General features: G+C 36.5%; 1 protein-coding gene across 1 annotated transcript; it reads left to right on the top strand.

The window, feature by feature from the left end:
- The first annotated feature begins 1,527 nt into the window (after positions 1-1,527).
- On the top strand, positions 1,528-2,153 carry LOC111093552 (keratin-associated protein 21-1-like). Its single transcript, XM_038581136.1, has one exon. It carries the CDS (start codon positions 1,563-1,565, stop codon positions 1,842-1,844), a length of 282 nt encoding a protein of 93 aa, XP_038437064.1. The 5' UTR covers positions 1,528-1,562; the 3' UTR covers positions 1,845-2,153.
- Positions 2,154-15,287: the final 13,134 nt, after the last annotated feature.

Genomic DNA, 15,287 nt, shown 5'->3' with positions numbered 1-15,287 from the left:
CTTTCTACTTCAATGAAATCAGAACATTGTGAGAATGTATCCAAATATCTTATAGCTTCCAAGGGGCACACTGATTCTTGAACATATATTTGTTTTAATGTATCTATTTTTATAGGGGAAATATTGATAGACATCAAACTATGTACTGGGTACTCAGAACTAAGTGGTGATTCAGGGATGCACAGAGTAAGAGATTTTTGGGGGCCATCATGGTTCAATACCCAGAGATCTGAATGGAGAGGTACTACAAACAATGCAATAAAGGTAGAAAACATTTTCAATTGTTCAGGGCTATTTTGATTGGAAGGTGGATGCTTGAAAAGTAATGGGTCTATTCTAGAGAACTTATGCATTAAAATTTATAGTTTTGAATATCAAGAATGACAGAAAAAGAGAAAATAAGGAACAAATATAGTAGGATGTATTTTTTTTAGCTTTTTTTAGAGATGAAACCTAACAATGATCAGATAGACCAGCATCCAAGTATAGAAAAAATAGTCATAATACATTCAACTGAAGGAAAAATGTCTAATAATGAAAGTTCTCAAAAAAGGATTTCAGTAGAATTATGAAAATCCCTGTTGAAGGCTTTCAGAAAGGAATAGATGGCACTGATTTCACTGTCGAAATTTGAGTGTAGAGTAGAAGGAATGATCTTCCTGAGTTTGTACTTCTGAGTCAGATGTCATAGTTTTATGGTAAAAATTAATTTAAATTTTGGATCTGCCTGTTTCAGACAATGGGCATAGGTAAAACCTAGACAAACAAGATAAGCAAAAAATCATTAAAAAAAAAAAGGTCATGTAATACCTTCCTTCTCCTCCTCCTCCCTCTTCATTGGCTGCATGTCTGGTAATGGAATGTTTGGATGCTTGGTTTAGATGAAAAGAAAGGAAATATTTGGAATTAGACATCAGTAAAGAGAGAAAATAATTTATTTCTACCAAGTTACAAACTAAAGATTCTAATCTGATATTTTCTATCAAATGTTTCAATGTTGTTGAGGACTATCCTCTGTCCTGATACTAGCATTTTCCCTGGCTTGAACCACAAGGAGCTAGTAGGTATCTGCAGTAGGTATCTGGGTGCAAGAAGCCTGGTAAAATGTTGAAATGATTCCAGAAAGGAGATGGGAGTTATTTTCTTCTCTATGGGCAGAGGTAGATTTTTTTGGGCAAGAGGAGAGATCAAGAGGCACAAAATTGTCCTAAATTTCCCCAATCTTGTCATATCAGTTACATTAAATGATAGGAGGTTTGAAGTTGGGTCTCAGTGGTATGTAGAGCACATGATTCTGAGACAATTCTTTGGCAGAGGGAATTAAATTGCTGCTCTTTAAATAAAACGGGAGACTCCAAATAATGAGCTCACTTTTCCCAAGACATTATTGATTGTTGACAGTGACTGTCACATGAAAGTTGCTTTCATATTTGTTTGGGTAAGTCAGGGAATGAATGGCATGCTCTGCCAATTACCAACAGTATATAAAGGTCCAAGGCAAGTAGGGACCATACTTTACCACATCCACTTGCAAACCACCCGAATTCTCTTCTCCTGACAACATGTGTTGCAACTACGGGAACTCCTGTGGCTATGGCTGCGGATGCGGCTATGGCTATGGATGCGGCCCCTATTCTGGCTGTGGTTATAGAACTGGCTATGGCTGTGGCTATGGCTCAGACTATGGCTGTGGCTGTGGCTATGGCTCAGGTTATGGTTGTGGCTGTGGCTATGGCTCAGGATGGGGCTGTGGAAGAGGCTTCAGCTCTGGGTGTGGATATGGCTCTGGCTGCTGGGGCTACCGACCCCTTTGCTACAGAAGATGTTATTCTTCTTGCTGCTAGACCATCACTCTCCAAGCCCTGTTTGTTTCTGAAAGGATGCATTTAGTGAGATGCCTGATTCAAGCCTCCAAATCCAAGATTTCTATGCCTAGGAAATGGCATACTTGACAGAGCCTTTTTCCTCCAGTGAACATTTTTTTTTTAATATGGCATCTCATGGCTTGAATCTATGTGGTATCATCTGACCATTTCCAAATGTTCTATACTCTCTTAATCTGGATTGTGTTTGTTGTGTGCAAGCAATCCTAACATCTCACAGTTGGGGAAATCACTTATTGTCAATAAAAATGGTTCTTTGTTTCTAACTGATCTCTGTGTTCTTGTTTATGAATTACTTTTTTTTTGAGGTTTTAGGACTTCTCTTGTAAATTGGGCTGACAACATATTTTATGAATTAGGGGGTTCTTCCTTGATATAATACAAGCATTTCTTGTCATAAGTGCATCAGAGATAATGTCTTCTCCACCTATTTCTTATTCCCCCATTGTCAGGTACTCATAACCCTACAGCAATCACACAGTATTTCAGAACTCTGCCCTGGAATTACACTATGTCTAGAATGGAGCCGGAGGAGAAAGAGAAGAAGGAATGATACCTATTTGGGAGGTTGTGACAGAAGTCCAAGGGAGAAGAGGGGTGTCCTGAGTGCTAAATGGATAAATGAATAGCATGGAAGTGAAATTTTTCAGGATTAACGAGAAATTAGAAGAACACTCAGGTGACACATGAAGAACTAAGCAAAGGATAAATTAGAGGAAAAATATGGTAGCATATCATGCATTTTGATGGAAGTATATATTTGTTTGCATATATTGAATTTGAGGTAATTGATTTAAGCCACTTGTTTGACAAATAGTTTTGGGTGTTTTTGTAAGGGTACTCCCTTACACACTGAAGACATAGTATCAAAATTGTAGGCCACTTTCTTGCTCTCAGAATGTTTATATTCTAAAAGGTGATAATAAAAAAAGCATTAATTGAGATACATTTAGACATAATTGCTATGGAAGGAATATGGCAGCTTCCTGGGGAAGAGTAAATGTTGAAGCATTGGAGTTAGGGTTCAAATAGGTATTTTGACATTTTCAGTCAAATGAACTGGTGCTCATTGCAAGAAAAACTAGAAAAGACAGTAGGTAGTAAGGGTAAAGGAAGAAGAGAAATTCATTATGTTTTGGGGATGATCAGTGGTGCCACAATTTTTAGTGGAAATGAGAAAGGTGCTTATGCTTAATGGTGTTCTCTAGTGCCTTAATTGGTGCAGATATAAAAATCGGATGAACGGCCAAGTCTACTTTCGGATTTGAGATCCTACTGCCATGTGGGTTCTGAGTTCAGTGTCCTTTCCTCATGTGACTTTCCAGATCTCTAACATTGGATCAGACAACAAAGAATGTTTTCTCAGGATCAGTTTTCATGGGCAGTGAAAAATGACTTACTGTCTCATCTTCATGATGAAGGTCACTGCACCAAATCTGAGTCCTGAGATCTCTAGATCTCGGAGACTCCACAGAATGGCTGTTTTCAAGGAAGATGATTCTGCCATCAAAGTCCAGCTTGCAGCGAGGTTATACCCAGGATATAATGTGTCTTACTGATGATGAAATGGAAGCTCTTGTAAGAGTTGAACACTTTTCACAGATGGAACATTCCTTCTTAGAGATAAGGAATGACTGCTTCGGGTAAATCTGTTATTCTTACAGAGAAGGCAATTCTAATAATTATTGGCTGAAAATATACTCTTTTTCACAATGACCTTTGTTTTCGAAGGCATTTTTTAACAATCCAAGACTACTATTTATTAAGCATGTAAAAGGTAATTTATATTCCAGAAAAGAATCTTCATAATTTAACATTTATGTTTAAACCTCCAATATCATTACTGTCTTAGAAAACAATTGTGACTTTCAGCCAAGTGAAATGAGGAAATGATGATAATGTTAAAAGAGAGTTCATTATGATAAAATTAGAGAAAATATGTGTGTGTTATGTATGTCTCATTGGTGGATGAAGGCTGGGAAAAGTGAAAATACAGTTTCACATATGGATCACAATAAAACTGAATACTTTCTGTAGTCAGGAAATGATTTAAGTTTTTAAAATTCTTCATGAAGGAACACAAAATCTTTTTCTTTGAAGAGCTATTGCATATTATCAAGGTACTAAGTTTTAAAATCATTCATTTGTTGTTATGGTCATTTAAAAAAACCTTAACATCCATGTTCTAGCTTCATGTTATGTTTGGCGTTGCAGATAGAAGCCCAAAACACGTAATTCTTTCTTTCAACAATTAAAAATGTTCCTTGGGTACAAAATAGTAAATCACACATTCCCATTATAGTATATATGTTTATAGGTGTTACAGGGCTCCTGAGAAAGAATTCGAGGGGGAAACCAAAATGCGTCATGACAGAAAGAGAAGACTCCAAAAGAGTTAGAAATAGCTTCTAAAGGAGAATGACATATAAGAAGAGCCATAAGGGATGACTGAAAATTGGTCTGTTACATGAGCTGGAAAATAAAATTCAAGGAAGAGGTATTAAAAAAAAAATAGTAACTGCCAACTTATTTACGTTTTAAGTGGCAACCTCTATTGGAGAACTTATAATCAGCATGACTCCCCTATGGGAATTCTGAAATTCTCTTTTAGTTGCATTGTTTAACATGGTAGCCACTAGACAGATATGGCACTGAGCACTTGAAATGTGGCTAGTCCAAAATGAAACACATCGTAAGTATAAAATACACACTAGATTTCAAAAACTTAGTATAAAAAGTAATGAAAACTATATCAAATAATTAAAAATATTGATAATATATCCAAAATATTACCACAATATATAAAGTTAAATAGAATATGCTATAAAGTCGATTCATCTGTTTTATCTTTTCCAAATGTGACTACTGGAAAATTCTAAATTTTATGTGTTTCATGATACATTTCTATTGTACAGTTTAGTTTTATAAAGGTCACAACAATCTGTTATCCAGGTATAAGGAATAGATTATTCTGAGACAGTAAGAACACAATAGCCAGTGCTAAAAACTTCAGAGGCTGCCTAATAAAAGTTTTCATCTGAGATAGCAAATTGATTATCTTAAACAGTTTATTCAATAAATGGGATTAAAGAAAAGATAGATACCTACCTTATACCATACACAAAAGAAATGCCATGTTGAAGTTGTAAACATGGAAGTTAATTTATTAAAGTATTAAAAGATGTTATAAACTTTCAGGAATTTTGTAAGCCAGTTAATTTGAAATTAGTCATCCTAAGAATATTTACACCATGGAAATTGGCAATTCCGACTCCCTACCTTCAGCAGAGGTCATTAAACAAATAACAGCAGACCACTGTCCACATCCCTCTTGTTATTGAGAATATATTTTTTGAAAATTTTACAATATGGATGTATTATTTATGAGCCTGAAAACAAACCATAGAAATTGATGACAGGTTACAATATTGCTTTATGTCCAAAAATCTTTAGAGCCTATGTTAAATTGACCTATGTTTCCCTGTACATGACCCATTTTATTTAACTACACTCTCCTTCTGCAAGATATCATTCCCTCCAGGTCATCCCAATGACTCCACTCTAGGAAGAAAATTATGAAGATAGTGATTAAAAGTCTAGGTTCCAGAGTCACACTACTTGTCCTCTGGTGTAATCCTCATCAGCTATTAGCTGTGTGATCATGGTACATTAGTTAACTCATTTAACTCCACTGAGTCTCTGGATATTCAGAGGTAAAATGATAAAATAGTGCTAGGTCAGGATTGTTGAGAGTACAAAACAAATAAAATATGCAAAACCCTACCACTGTGAGAACTCAGTAGATTTTTGTTATTATATTTATTATTAGGTTGCTCCATATGAATTGCTGACACAATCATAACAAAAATTTTTATGGCTCAGCCTTACATATTATTTTTATTATACTGGCAATATTTTGATAATTCCAGAATTTCATAATCCTTCATCTTAATTTTCTCATGTCAAATACATAGGTACACTCCCAAGTTAGATGTTTTGTACATTTATCATACATGTATTCCATAGTTATGAACCCTAACAAATGTTCTGATACCAAGTAAATTAACAGTGTTTGTCAATGTATTTTTCATAATAAATTAATGAGTTTTAGTGAAGTAGTTTATTTTCTGATAATTGGGTCCTGCTTTTTATTTTATCACCAAATTCTATTAATTACTAGAGAAGTTTCCATTAGATTTGGCAGATAGTATGGGATCTATCATGAAAAAAAGCTTTTTTTAATGGGGAAGTGATAATAGTAGGTATTGGCTGCAGTATATTGAAAAGTGAATGGGTAAGGAAGAGCAAAATTGAAAATAGTCTAATCTTTCATGTAGCATGAGGTGGTAGGATAGAGAATGGTACAATGGAAATGATGATTCAGGCTCCCCAGATTTTTTTTAAGATTTTGTTTATTTATTAATAAGAGACACGGAGAGAGAGGCAGAGACATAAGTAGAGGGAGAAGCAGGCTCCCTATGGGGAGCCTCATGTGGGACTGGATCCCAGGACACTGGGATCATACCCTGAGCCAAAGGCAGATGCTCAACCACTGAACCACACATACATATGTCCCTCCCCAGAGTTTTTAAAGCACAGAGCTCATCATTGAGCTTTTGATATCTACTTTTTATTCAATATTCTCTGCTCTGGAATATGCATGAAGTAGGTTTTCAAAAATTCTTGTAAAATTTAGTTGCACTGTTCAGTCACTGTCAGGAAAAAGACTCAATGGAACAATGAAGGGAAAAACAGTCATGTCAAAGATATCTTAGAAAGAAAGCAGGTGATGTGAAATGTGGAGGGGTCATGGAGTTTGTAGGAATGGAGCCAATATTGAATATAGTTTAGTGGAAAGATCTGTGAAATTAGGAGAGTCATAATTAGAAGGCAATTAGAATCTGAGGTTTTAATTGTGACACGGGATTTGTAGGTCCAGGTGCTTTTACACTATAGACTAAAATTGGAGATGTCTAGAAAAGCTATCATCATTTCTACTTAAATTCTAATTTACAGAATATTACCAAGATTGTACTCTCAGTAGACAGATTGCAGATGCTGAGAGGCAGCTCTAGTACTGCAGTGTGATGCTTAAGAGGGGTCATGGAGCAGGTTTGAGAGAGGGCTGAGTTGTCTGCTGTGGCTGTGAGGTGAAGATCACAAAGAAAGAAAATCCAGATGATGGAAGTGTAAAATATTGGTGATTTTAGCCAGAAAATATGAATATTTTACATTTGAGAAACTACTGGAAAAAATAATTCATGAAAAATAATTCACAGGTCCTGCCCTAGCTTATATGTTATAAGGGGAGATTGAAAAAATTCAACTTTACCCCTAAAAACTCATAGTTCTTGGGCAAGACTTAACTATCCTCAGCCTCCCTTTTCCCATTTGTAATGTATATGAAAATACACAGCACAATGTCCTACTTTATGTTGTTTTAGTCAGAATCAGATGAAGTGATAAATGTGAGTATATCTCAAAAGCTGTGGAAGGAAATATAAATGTTAATAATTGTTATTCTTATTATTTTTTCTTATATGACATCCTATACATTAAAAGAACCTTTTTTTTTTGCTTTGATACCTCACTTTTAATAACAGAATAACTAAACAGAGAACAGAAGATGTGAACAAAACTGGAAACCAATTAGATTTAACAGAATCTCTAAAACACTCTACACAACAATAGCAGAACACACTTTCTTCCCAAGTGCCCATGGAACATTCTCCAGGATTGATCAGTTGTTACACCATAAAACAAATCTCAATAAATTTAGTAGGACTCAAATCATACAAAGCATGTTCTTTAACCACTTTGGACTAAAAGTGCAAATCAATAAAAGAACCATTTTTACGGGTGGATGAAATCTCAGACCGTCATTCAACAGTTACTGAATCTGGCCCCATGAGAAGTGGCCCGGCACCTCCCCCAGCCACCATGACTGTGCCCCCCTGCAAGGGTATGGCCAGGTCCTAGGGGCTGCAGCCCCTCTGCTGTGGCCCTTTGGATGCTAGGGATGTGGAAAGAGCAGGAAGGAGGGAAGGAGCTTTGATCTCCTTGCCTAGTTCTTTATGTTCACATAAAATAAAGACAAAGTTATTGGTCTTAAATAACTCACAATTGACTGAGGGAATCAGATAATTAAAACAGTGTGTGCTAATATAACATTCAGTATCATAGTACAGAGAAGCCATGGAAAACCAGAGGAATTATGCCTAATACTTGTTTTCAATGTCCAGGAATGCTTCCTATATAAGGTATAGTCTAAGCTGTGCTTTGAAGAATCCGTAGGATTTGGAGGAGATAAAACTTTGGTGATGTAAGTTGCAGGTGTTTCAAAGAAAGTATCATTCTGAAAAATGTCTTAAATAGAGTAGATTATGTTGTATTGGTGAAAATCATGGTTGCTTTTATTTTAGCATATTGCATCAGACTCCTAATTTGCACCAATTTAGATCTTCTCATCACCACAGTGAGCTTCATCCACTTTCTTGTAGATATAACTTGAGAACGTTTCACCTTATACACCTGCTGTTTGCCTCTCACCTCCAGCCAGGGTGTTTTCCTGTCGAACCCCAGGAGATGCTAGAGCATCTCTCAGTGCCTGTGTGTTTACCTGGAATTGCAGGAGGGTTAGTGCCCCTTAGAGTGAAAAATTTAGATTGGGTTTGATTACATTCCACAAACATACTTATTCAATATGTAGGTTACATCTGTTTTCTTATAATTCTCATGACTAGTGAGGAACAAATCCTGGACATAACTGCCTGAAAAAAAAATTGTCCTTAGAATGATGAGCTTTATAAAAATGAAAATTGCTGTGGTAAGAAGACAATGTGTTCTACTCATTTCTATCAGTATATAAAGGTCTCAGAGCAAGAAATGATATTCAGGCTTCAGAAACTGCCATCTGCTATTCTAAAGAGCTGCTGAACCTCCATTTCTTGCCACCATGTGTTGCAACTATTCTAGAAACTCATGTGATAGCTGTGGCTGTGGCTGTGGCTATGGCTCTGGCTGTGGCTGTGGATACAGCTCTAGCTCTGGCTGTGGATATGGCTGTGGATATGGCTCTGCCTGCTGTGGATGCAGGCCATTTTCCTACAGAAGGTGTTATTCTATTCATCTTTCTGCTACAGCATAACTGAAATACACCTTTTCTTCTAAGAGGATTATTCCAAGGCTCTTTTTGTTTCAATGTCCCATCAGATCCAATTAAAAAGCGTAGTCAGAGTCTGCAGAAAACTGATTATCTTCTTGAAAGTCTTCTTTGTAGTCAGGGCTCCTGAGTTACTCTATGATGTTTCTGGAAGGAGGAAGACCTTATCATGGCCGTAGTCCAAGGTTAAACCCATTACTTTCTTATTCTATGTTTCTATATTGTGGTGATTTCCAAATAAACCTATTTAACTGCTCCTTACAAGTTTGTGTACCTTTTGTGCCAGACATGCTATTAATGTACATTTTGTCTATTATTTCTGTGACCTCTTCAGAGATTGACAGGCTCATGCTCAAGTGTGCATTCCAATTATGTATGTCTGGTTTCCATTCTGATTTATGACTATATATATTCATGACCATATTCTGATTTCTTAACACAAGGGTTCTTTTTATGTGACACTATGTGAAACAAGAGTGATTTCCACATTAGATGCTCTGTCACTGGATGGATCTAAAACCCAGCAGAATCACCTATTACTAGGGTTACTTTAGGGAAGGTGTGGAATTAACCAGTTTTACATATCCATTTCCTCTTCTATTCTAGGATGCTATAGATTAGGAATGGATTTGAGCTTTGAAGCCCGATTGTGAAAATGGTGATGCTGACACCAGGAAAATATAAAACCAGAAACTTTTTTGTTGCTATATCTAGGAGGAGAAGCCAGGTATAATATGTTTTGGATTGAGAAATCCTATCTTCATTGGGAATGTAGAAAGACTGTTAATATTGGAGCCAAAATTCAACCATCCATGATTAAATAAATTTAATGTTCCTAGTATCCCTTAAATCTTGAAAGAAATTGCAGGCTTGGAAAGAGGAAGGACCCAAGAGGATGAATGGACAGATTATTCTCCTTGAAGAAATGGAATCACTTCTTATGAATTAGAGGAATGAGTATTTTTAATCATCAAACATTTGTTGAGCTCTTAAGAAGGGACATTTCACCATGTGCTGTGAACAGAGAACTAAAATATTTATCCCTGTTTTCTAAAAGTCTGATAAAGACACACATACACACACACACACGCAAACACACAAGCTTCAAAGATCAGAATATTGCTATAATACAATTATAACAGAGTGTTTCAGAAACACAGAGTAAAAAACCAGAAGAGAGGCCAAGACTAATAACAAAGAGTCAGGCATATTTATGAAAGACAGACAAACTTCTAGCTGAAATATGAAAGATGGGTAGAAGTTGGTCCATTATAAGGGGAAATAGCCTTTGGACAGGGTGAAAAGATGTAATACATTTCAGAAAGTGTCCATATCTTGGAACCTTATTGTAATAGATATCATCAAGCCTGGAAGAAATGTAATCACTAGTTGGGCTAAAGGAATAAATTCACAGGCTTGGGTAGGCTGAATTCTAAGGTGACCTCTGATGACATGCATCCTTGTATGCTTCCCCCTTTTCAATGTGAGCAGGACTTGTAACTTGACTCTTACCTTGGCAAAGATGAATGGAATATCCTTCCTGTGATTATGTTGTTTGAGATTGGTGGCTAAAACTCAAGATAGATAAATTTGAATTTAGATGAAAACCAGATAACTTTGTAGTATAAATATGTTTCATTCAACATTTGGGACATACCTGCTAAACCTGACAGCTCTAGTTACATTATACAGAAAGGATGGCTGATACCTTTATATCAGCCATATCATGAGGCCCTGAACAAAGATCCCAGTTAGGCTGGGCTCAGATTCCTGACCCACTCAGACTGGAAACAGTAAGTGGATGTTTTCCTAAGATGCTATTTTTTGTGATAATTTACAACAGGCTTCCTCTACTGCTCTCTAAATTATCTGGTAAGAGATGTGGTTGATTTGGGTGAACTATATATCATTTCTGTCTATCAATAAAGATTAGAAAGGAGTCCTAACAATGGGTACCAAAGATAGACCCCTCTGGAGAGAAGGTGAATGAAAGGGTGAGCGGCAACAGCAGACACACTCAATGAACATAACATTGAAATAAAATTTTATCTAAGACCCAAAGTGATACAGGAAATAATAAGAGACTCTGAAGCATGTGGGGATTGTATAACAGAGTAATTTCACAATGAAATGGGTCACTGTAAGAAACAGTGAACTCCTTGCTTGTTACAGCAAGTATTCAAGCCTCCAATGATTGGGAAGGGACACTTTATGTAGTGTAACAAAGAGCAGATACTTGATCTTCAATAATGTATCAGCTAGGAGACTTTTAGTAAGTTTCCTAACTTCTTTATATTATAAGCTATCTACATCTTTCACATTTTTATTGGGATAAAATAGATTAAAATTTCTGAAGGAAATTTGAGATTTGCAAAAATTTCAACAATCTTATCAAAAAGGATATCTGTATGTATGTGTGTGGTTCTGGCTTGAACTAAATGAACACTTAAAGTTGATAAAAATTTATTGAGGAATGCCTCCTGAGGTAAAAATATGCCATCAGAACGTCATTCATAGGTATTTGGATTCATAGGAATTCTATAACATAAAATAAGTTTCTGTATAGGGCAGAATTGGGTTCTAATTAAATCCCCTATGCAGTAATTATTAATTAGTAAGTCAAGGAAATTAGTCAAGCTCATTTTAATAGTTGCATTTCCAAACAAACTTTTCTACCCTCCACAGACTCTTATTATATAAAATATGTCTTTGGAATCATGTGCTGAGATGATTGAGTAATTTGGAAACTTTCTTTACAAATTTGTCATTGGCTCAAGACAAGGCCTGGGTGACAAAAATGAATATGGTTTCTCAATAAAACTGGAGAGTATAATACTTGGCTCATTTAAAATACCTGTGTGTAGATAAGAAGCTTTTGCACAGCAAAAGATACCGTCAACAAAACTCAAAGACAATCTACAGAATGGGAGAAGATATTTGCAAATGACGTATCAGATAAAGGACTAGTTTCCAAGATCTATAAAGAACTTATTAAACTCAACACCAAAGAAACAAACAATCCAATCATGAAATGGGCAAAAGACATAAACAGAAATCTCACAGAGGAAGACATAGACATAGCCAGCAAGCACATGAGAAAATGATCCGCATCACTGGCCATCAGGGAAATACAAATCAAAACCACAATGAGATCCCACCTCACACCAGTGAGAATGGGGAAAATTAACAAAGCAGGAAACCACAAATGTTGGAGAGGATGTGGAGAAAGGGGAACCCTCCTACACTGTTGGTGGGAATGTGAACTGGTGCAGCCACTCTGGAAAACCGTGTGGAGGTTCCCCAGAGTTAAAAATAGACCTGCCCTACAACCCAGCAATTGCAATGCTGGGGATTTACCCCAAACATACAGATGCAGTGAAATGCCAGGACACCTGCACCCCGATGTTTCTAGCAGAAATGTCCACAATAGCCAAACTGTGGAAGGAGCCTCAGTGTCCATCAAAAGGTGAATGGATAAAGAAGATGTGGTTTATGTATACAGTGGAATATTACTCAGCCATTAGAAATGACAAATACCCACCATTTGCTTCAAAGTGGATGGAACTGGAGGGTATTATGTTGAGTGAAATAAGTCAATCGGAGAAGGACAAACATTATATGGTCTCATTCATTTGGGGAATATAAAGAATAGTGAAAGGGAATAAAGGGGAAAGAAGAAAAAATGAGTGGGAAATATCAGAAAGGGAGACAGAACACGAGAGACTCTTAACTCTGGGAAACGAACTAGGGGTGGTGGAAGGAGAGGTGGGTGGGGCATGGGGGTGACTGGGTGACAGGCACTGAGGTGGGCACTTGATGGGATGAGCACTGGGTGTTATTCTATATGTTGGCAAATTGAACACCAATAAAAAATAAATTTATAAAAAATAAAATAAAATAAAATACCTGTGTATACTTCAAAGAACTTGTTATTGAAGAATTATGAATGTTTCCATTATGTTACCAGAAGACAGAAGATTTGATTTTTGGTCATGTTCAAAATATAAATTCTTGCTTATCCTATTTCATGGCTTTGTATTGTCCAAGAGCATAAAAACTTCATACCTGGAGAAAATAATATTTTTTCAATAAACAAATTTCATGTGCTCCTGTAAGTTATTGTGTCTTTGGGCCAGATTCATCACCAATGTTAGTATTTGTGGTCTCCCTCGAAGGCTAGACAACCACTATGTTACCTGAGCTTCTACTTGACTTTGCTGTGAGCATAAAACTGCTCTAAAATGTAGATTCCAGGGGTGTCTAGGTAGCTTAATTGGTAGAGCATGTTACTTGATTTTGGGGTTGTGAGTTCAAGCCCTATGTTGGGCATGGAGCCTACTTAATAAAATAAAATGTAAAGTTCATTTAAAAAAATCATATGGTGCAGTTTCAGATAGGAAAATCAAGTTAAATGTCTAAAGAAGTGACAGCTAAGCTGGTATTTGGCAAATGGGTAGATGTTAGAACAGGGGGAAGAAAATTGGAGGCAGGGATGCCTGGGTGGATCAGCGGTTGAGCATCTGCCTTCTGCTCAGGTTGTGATTCCAGGTCCAAGGATCAAGTCCTGCATTGGGCTCCCTGCGAGGAGCCTGCTTCTCCCTCTATGTCTCTGCCTCTCTGTGTCTCTCATGAATAAATAAATAAAAACTTTTTAAAAAAGGAAAAGAGAGTTGGAGGCAGATGGGAGAACAGGTGCAAAGCTCTCAACAGATAGTTTAGTATGCTTAGGGACTGTAAAGAGGTCCAGGAACAGGAAAGCAGAAAGAATCTAGGCTGGAGAGGTAAGTAGGGGCCAGATCACCAAAAAAGCCTTGTATTATGAGGTGTTAAGATTTGTTTGGATTTTATTTTAAGATGCATATTGGTTTGCCTAGCCATTTGTTCTTGGGTTTGCAACTTCTTTATTCCTTTTCTGCTTCTTTATCATCTTTCATATCAACATATTCATAGTTTCTGTGTGTGTGCATTGGACTATGGAAGAAAGGAAGGAGAGTGTCTAGTTTGGAGGTTATTGGAATAATTGAAGGGGGTATTTTCTCTGGTTTGGACTTCAAAATTTGCAAGGGCAGTTCAGAGACTGAAAGGAAGGGAGAAAGAGGCTATGAGGGGGAGTATCACAAGTGTGTACCTCACAGCACTTTGTGTTGAGAGCACTATTTTTCCCCATATTTTAAAACATTTATTACATGGAAGATAGATTAATATTGGTTTCCTGGTTCCAGAATCAAAATTAGATGAACATGTGTGGAATTACAAGGAGGCTAACTTCTCAACATGTGACAGTTTTCTTTTCTTTTCTTTTCTTTTTTGTGACAGTTTTCTAAACTTAAGAGACAAAAATGGATTTTGGTGCCAGAGAGGTTATTCAGCTCTGAGGGTGTCTGAGGATGGGCTATATTGCTACATATTTTGGATGTTACAGAAAGATTAAAACACATAGGAGCCGTTAGATCTGTCTGACCCTTACCACTTCTTATTCTGTTTTTTTTTTTTTTTTAAAGTGTTGATCCTGTAATTTAAATGATTCCTGCAAGGCACAGAGTCAGAGTCACTGAAAAAAAGTGGTAATGGTCTTAATGATAGGAAACAAGTGAAAAAAAAAAAAACAACACAACTCTTATAGGTTTGGAAGATGGCCAGAGATGACCAGGGATGAATGTATTTTAATATTTTATCCTATAGGAGAGAGACAAGGTGGAGGTATGGTAATAGTAACCAGGTTAGCAAAGTAAGGCTCTAGTATCAGCAGAAGCTAAACCTGGACAAGGTAGTACCAGTTTGCATTCCTACCAACAATACATGAGGGTTCCTTTTTCTTCACATCCTCACCAATACTTGCTGATTTTGACAAATGTCAGGTAGTATCTCATTGTTATCAGTACTTCCCTGTTGAGTGACGTTGAGCATCTTTTCATGTGTCTGTTGGCCATCTGTATGTCTTCTTTAGAGTACTGTCTGTTCATTTTTCTTCCAATTTTCAATTGGATTATTTATTTTTTGGGCATTGAGTTGTCTAAGTTCTTTATATATTTTATATACTAATATACTTTATATATTTTAGATACTAGCCTTTTACTGGATATGTCATTTACAAATATCTTCTCCCATTCAGCAGGTTGTCTTTTAGTTTTGTTGATTGTTTCCTTCACTGTGCAGAAGTAAAACAAATAGAGAAGAGAGAGAGAGAGAGAGAGAGACCAAGAAACAGACTCTTAACAAAGAACAAAGTGATGGTACCAGAG

This window comes from Canis lupus, chromosome 31 (genome assembly GCF_011100685.1).
Source record: "Canis lupus familiaris isolate Mischka breed German Shepherd chromosome 31, alternate assembly UU_Cfam_GSD_1.0, whole genome shotgun sequence".
Taxonomy (NCBI): Eukaryota; Metazoa; Chordata; class Mammalia; order Carnivora; family Canidae; genus Canis; species Canis lupus.
Note: the sequence above shows the minus strand (reverse complement) of the source record. Positions and strands in the feature narration are given on the sequence as shown.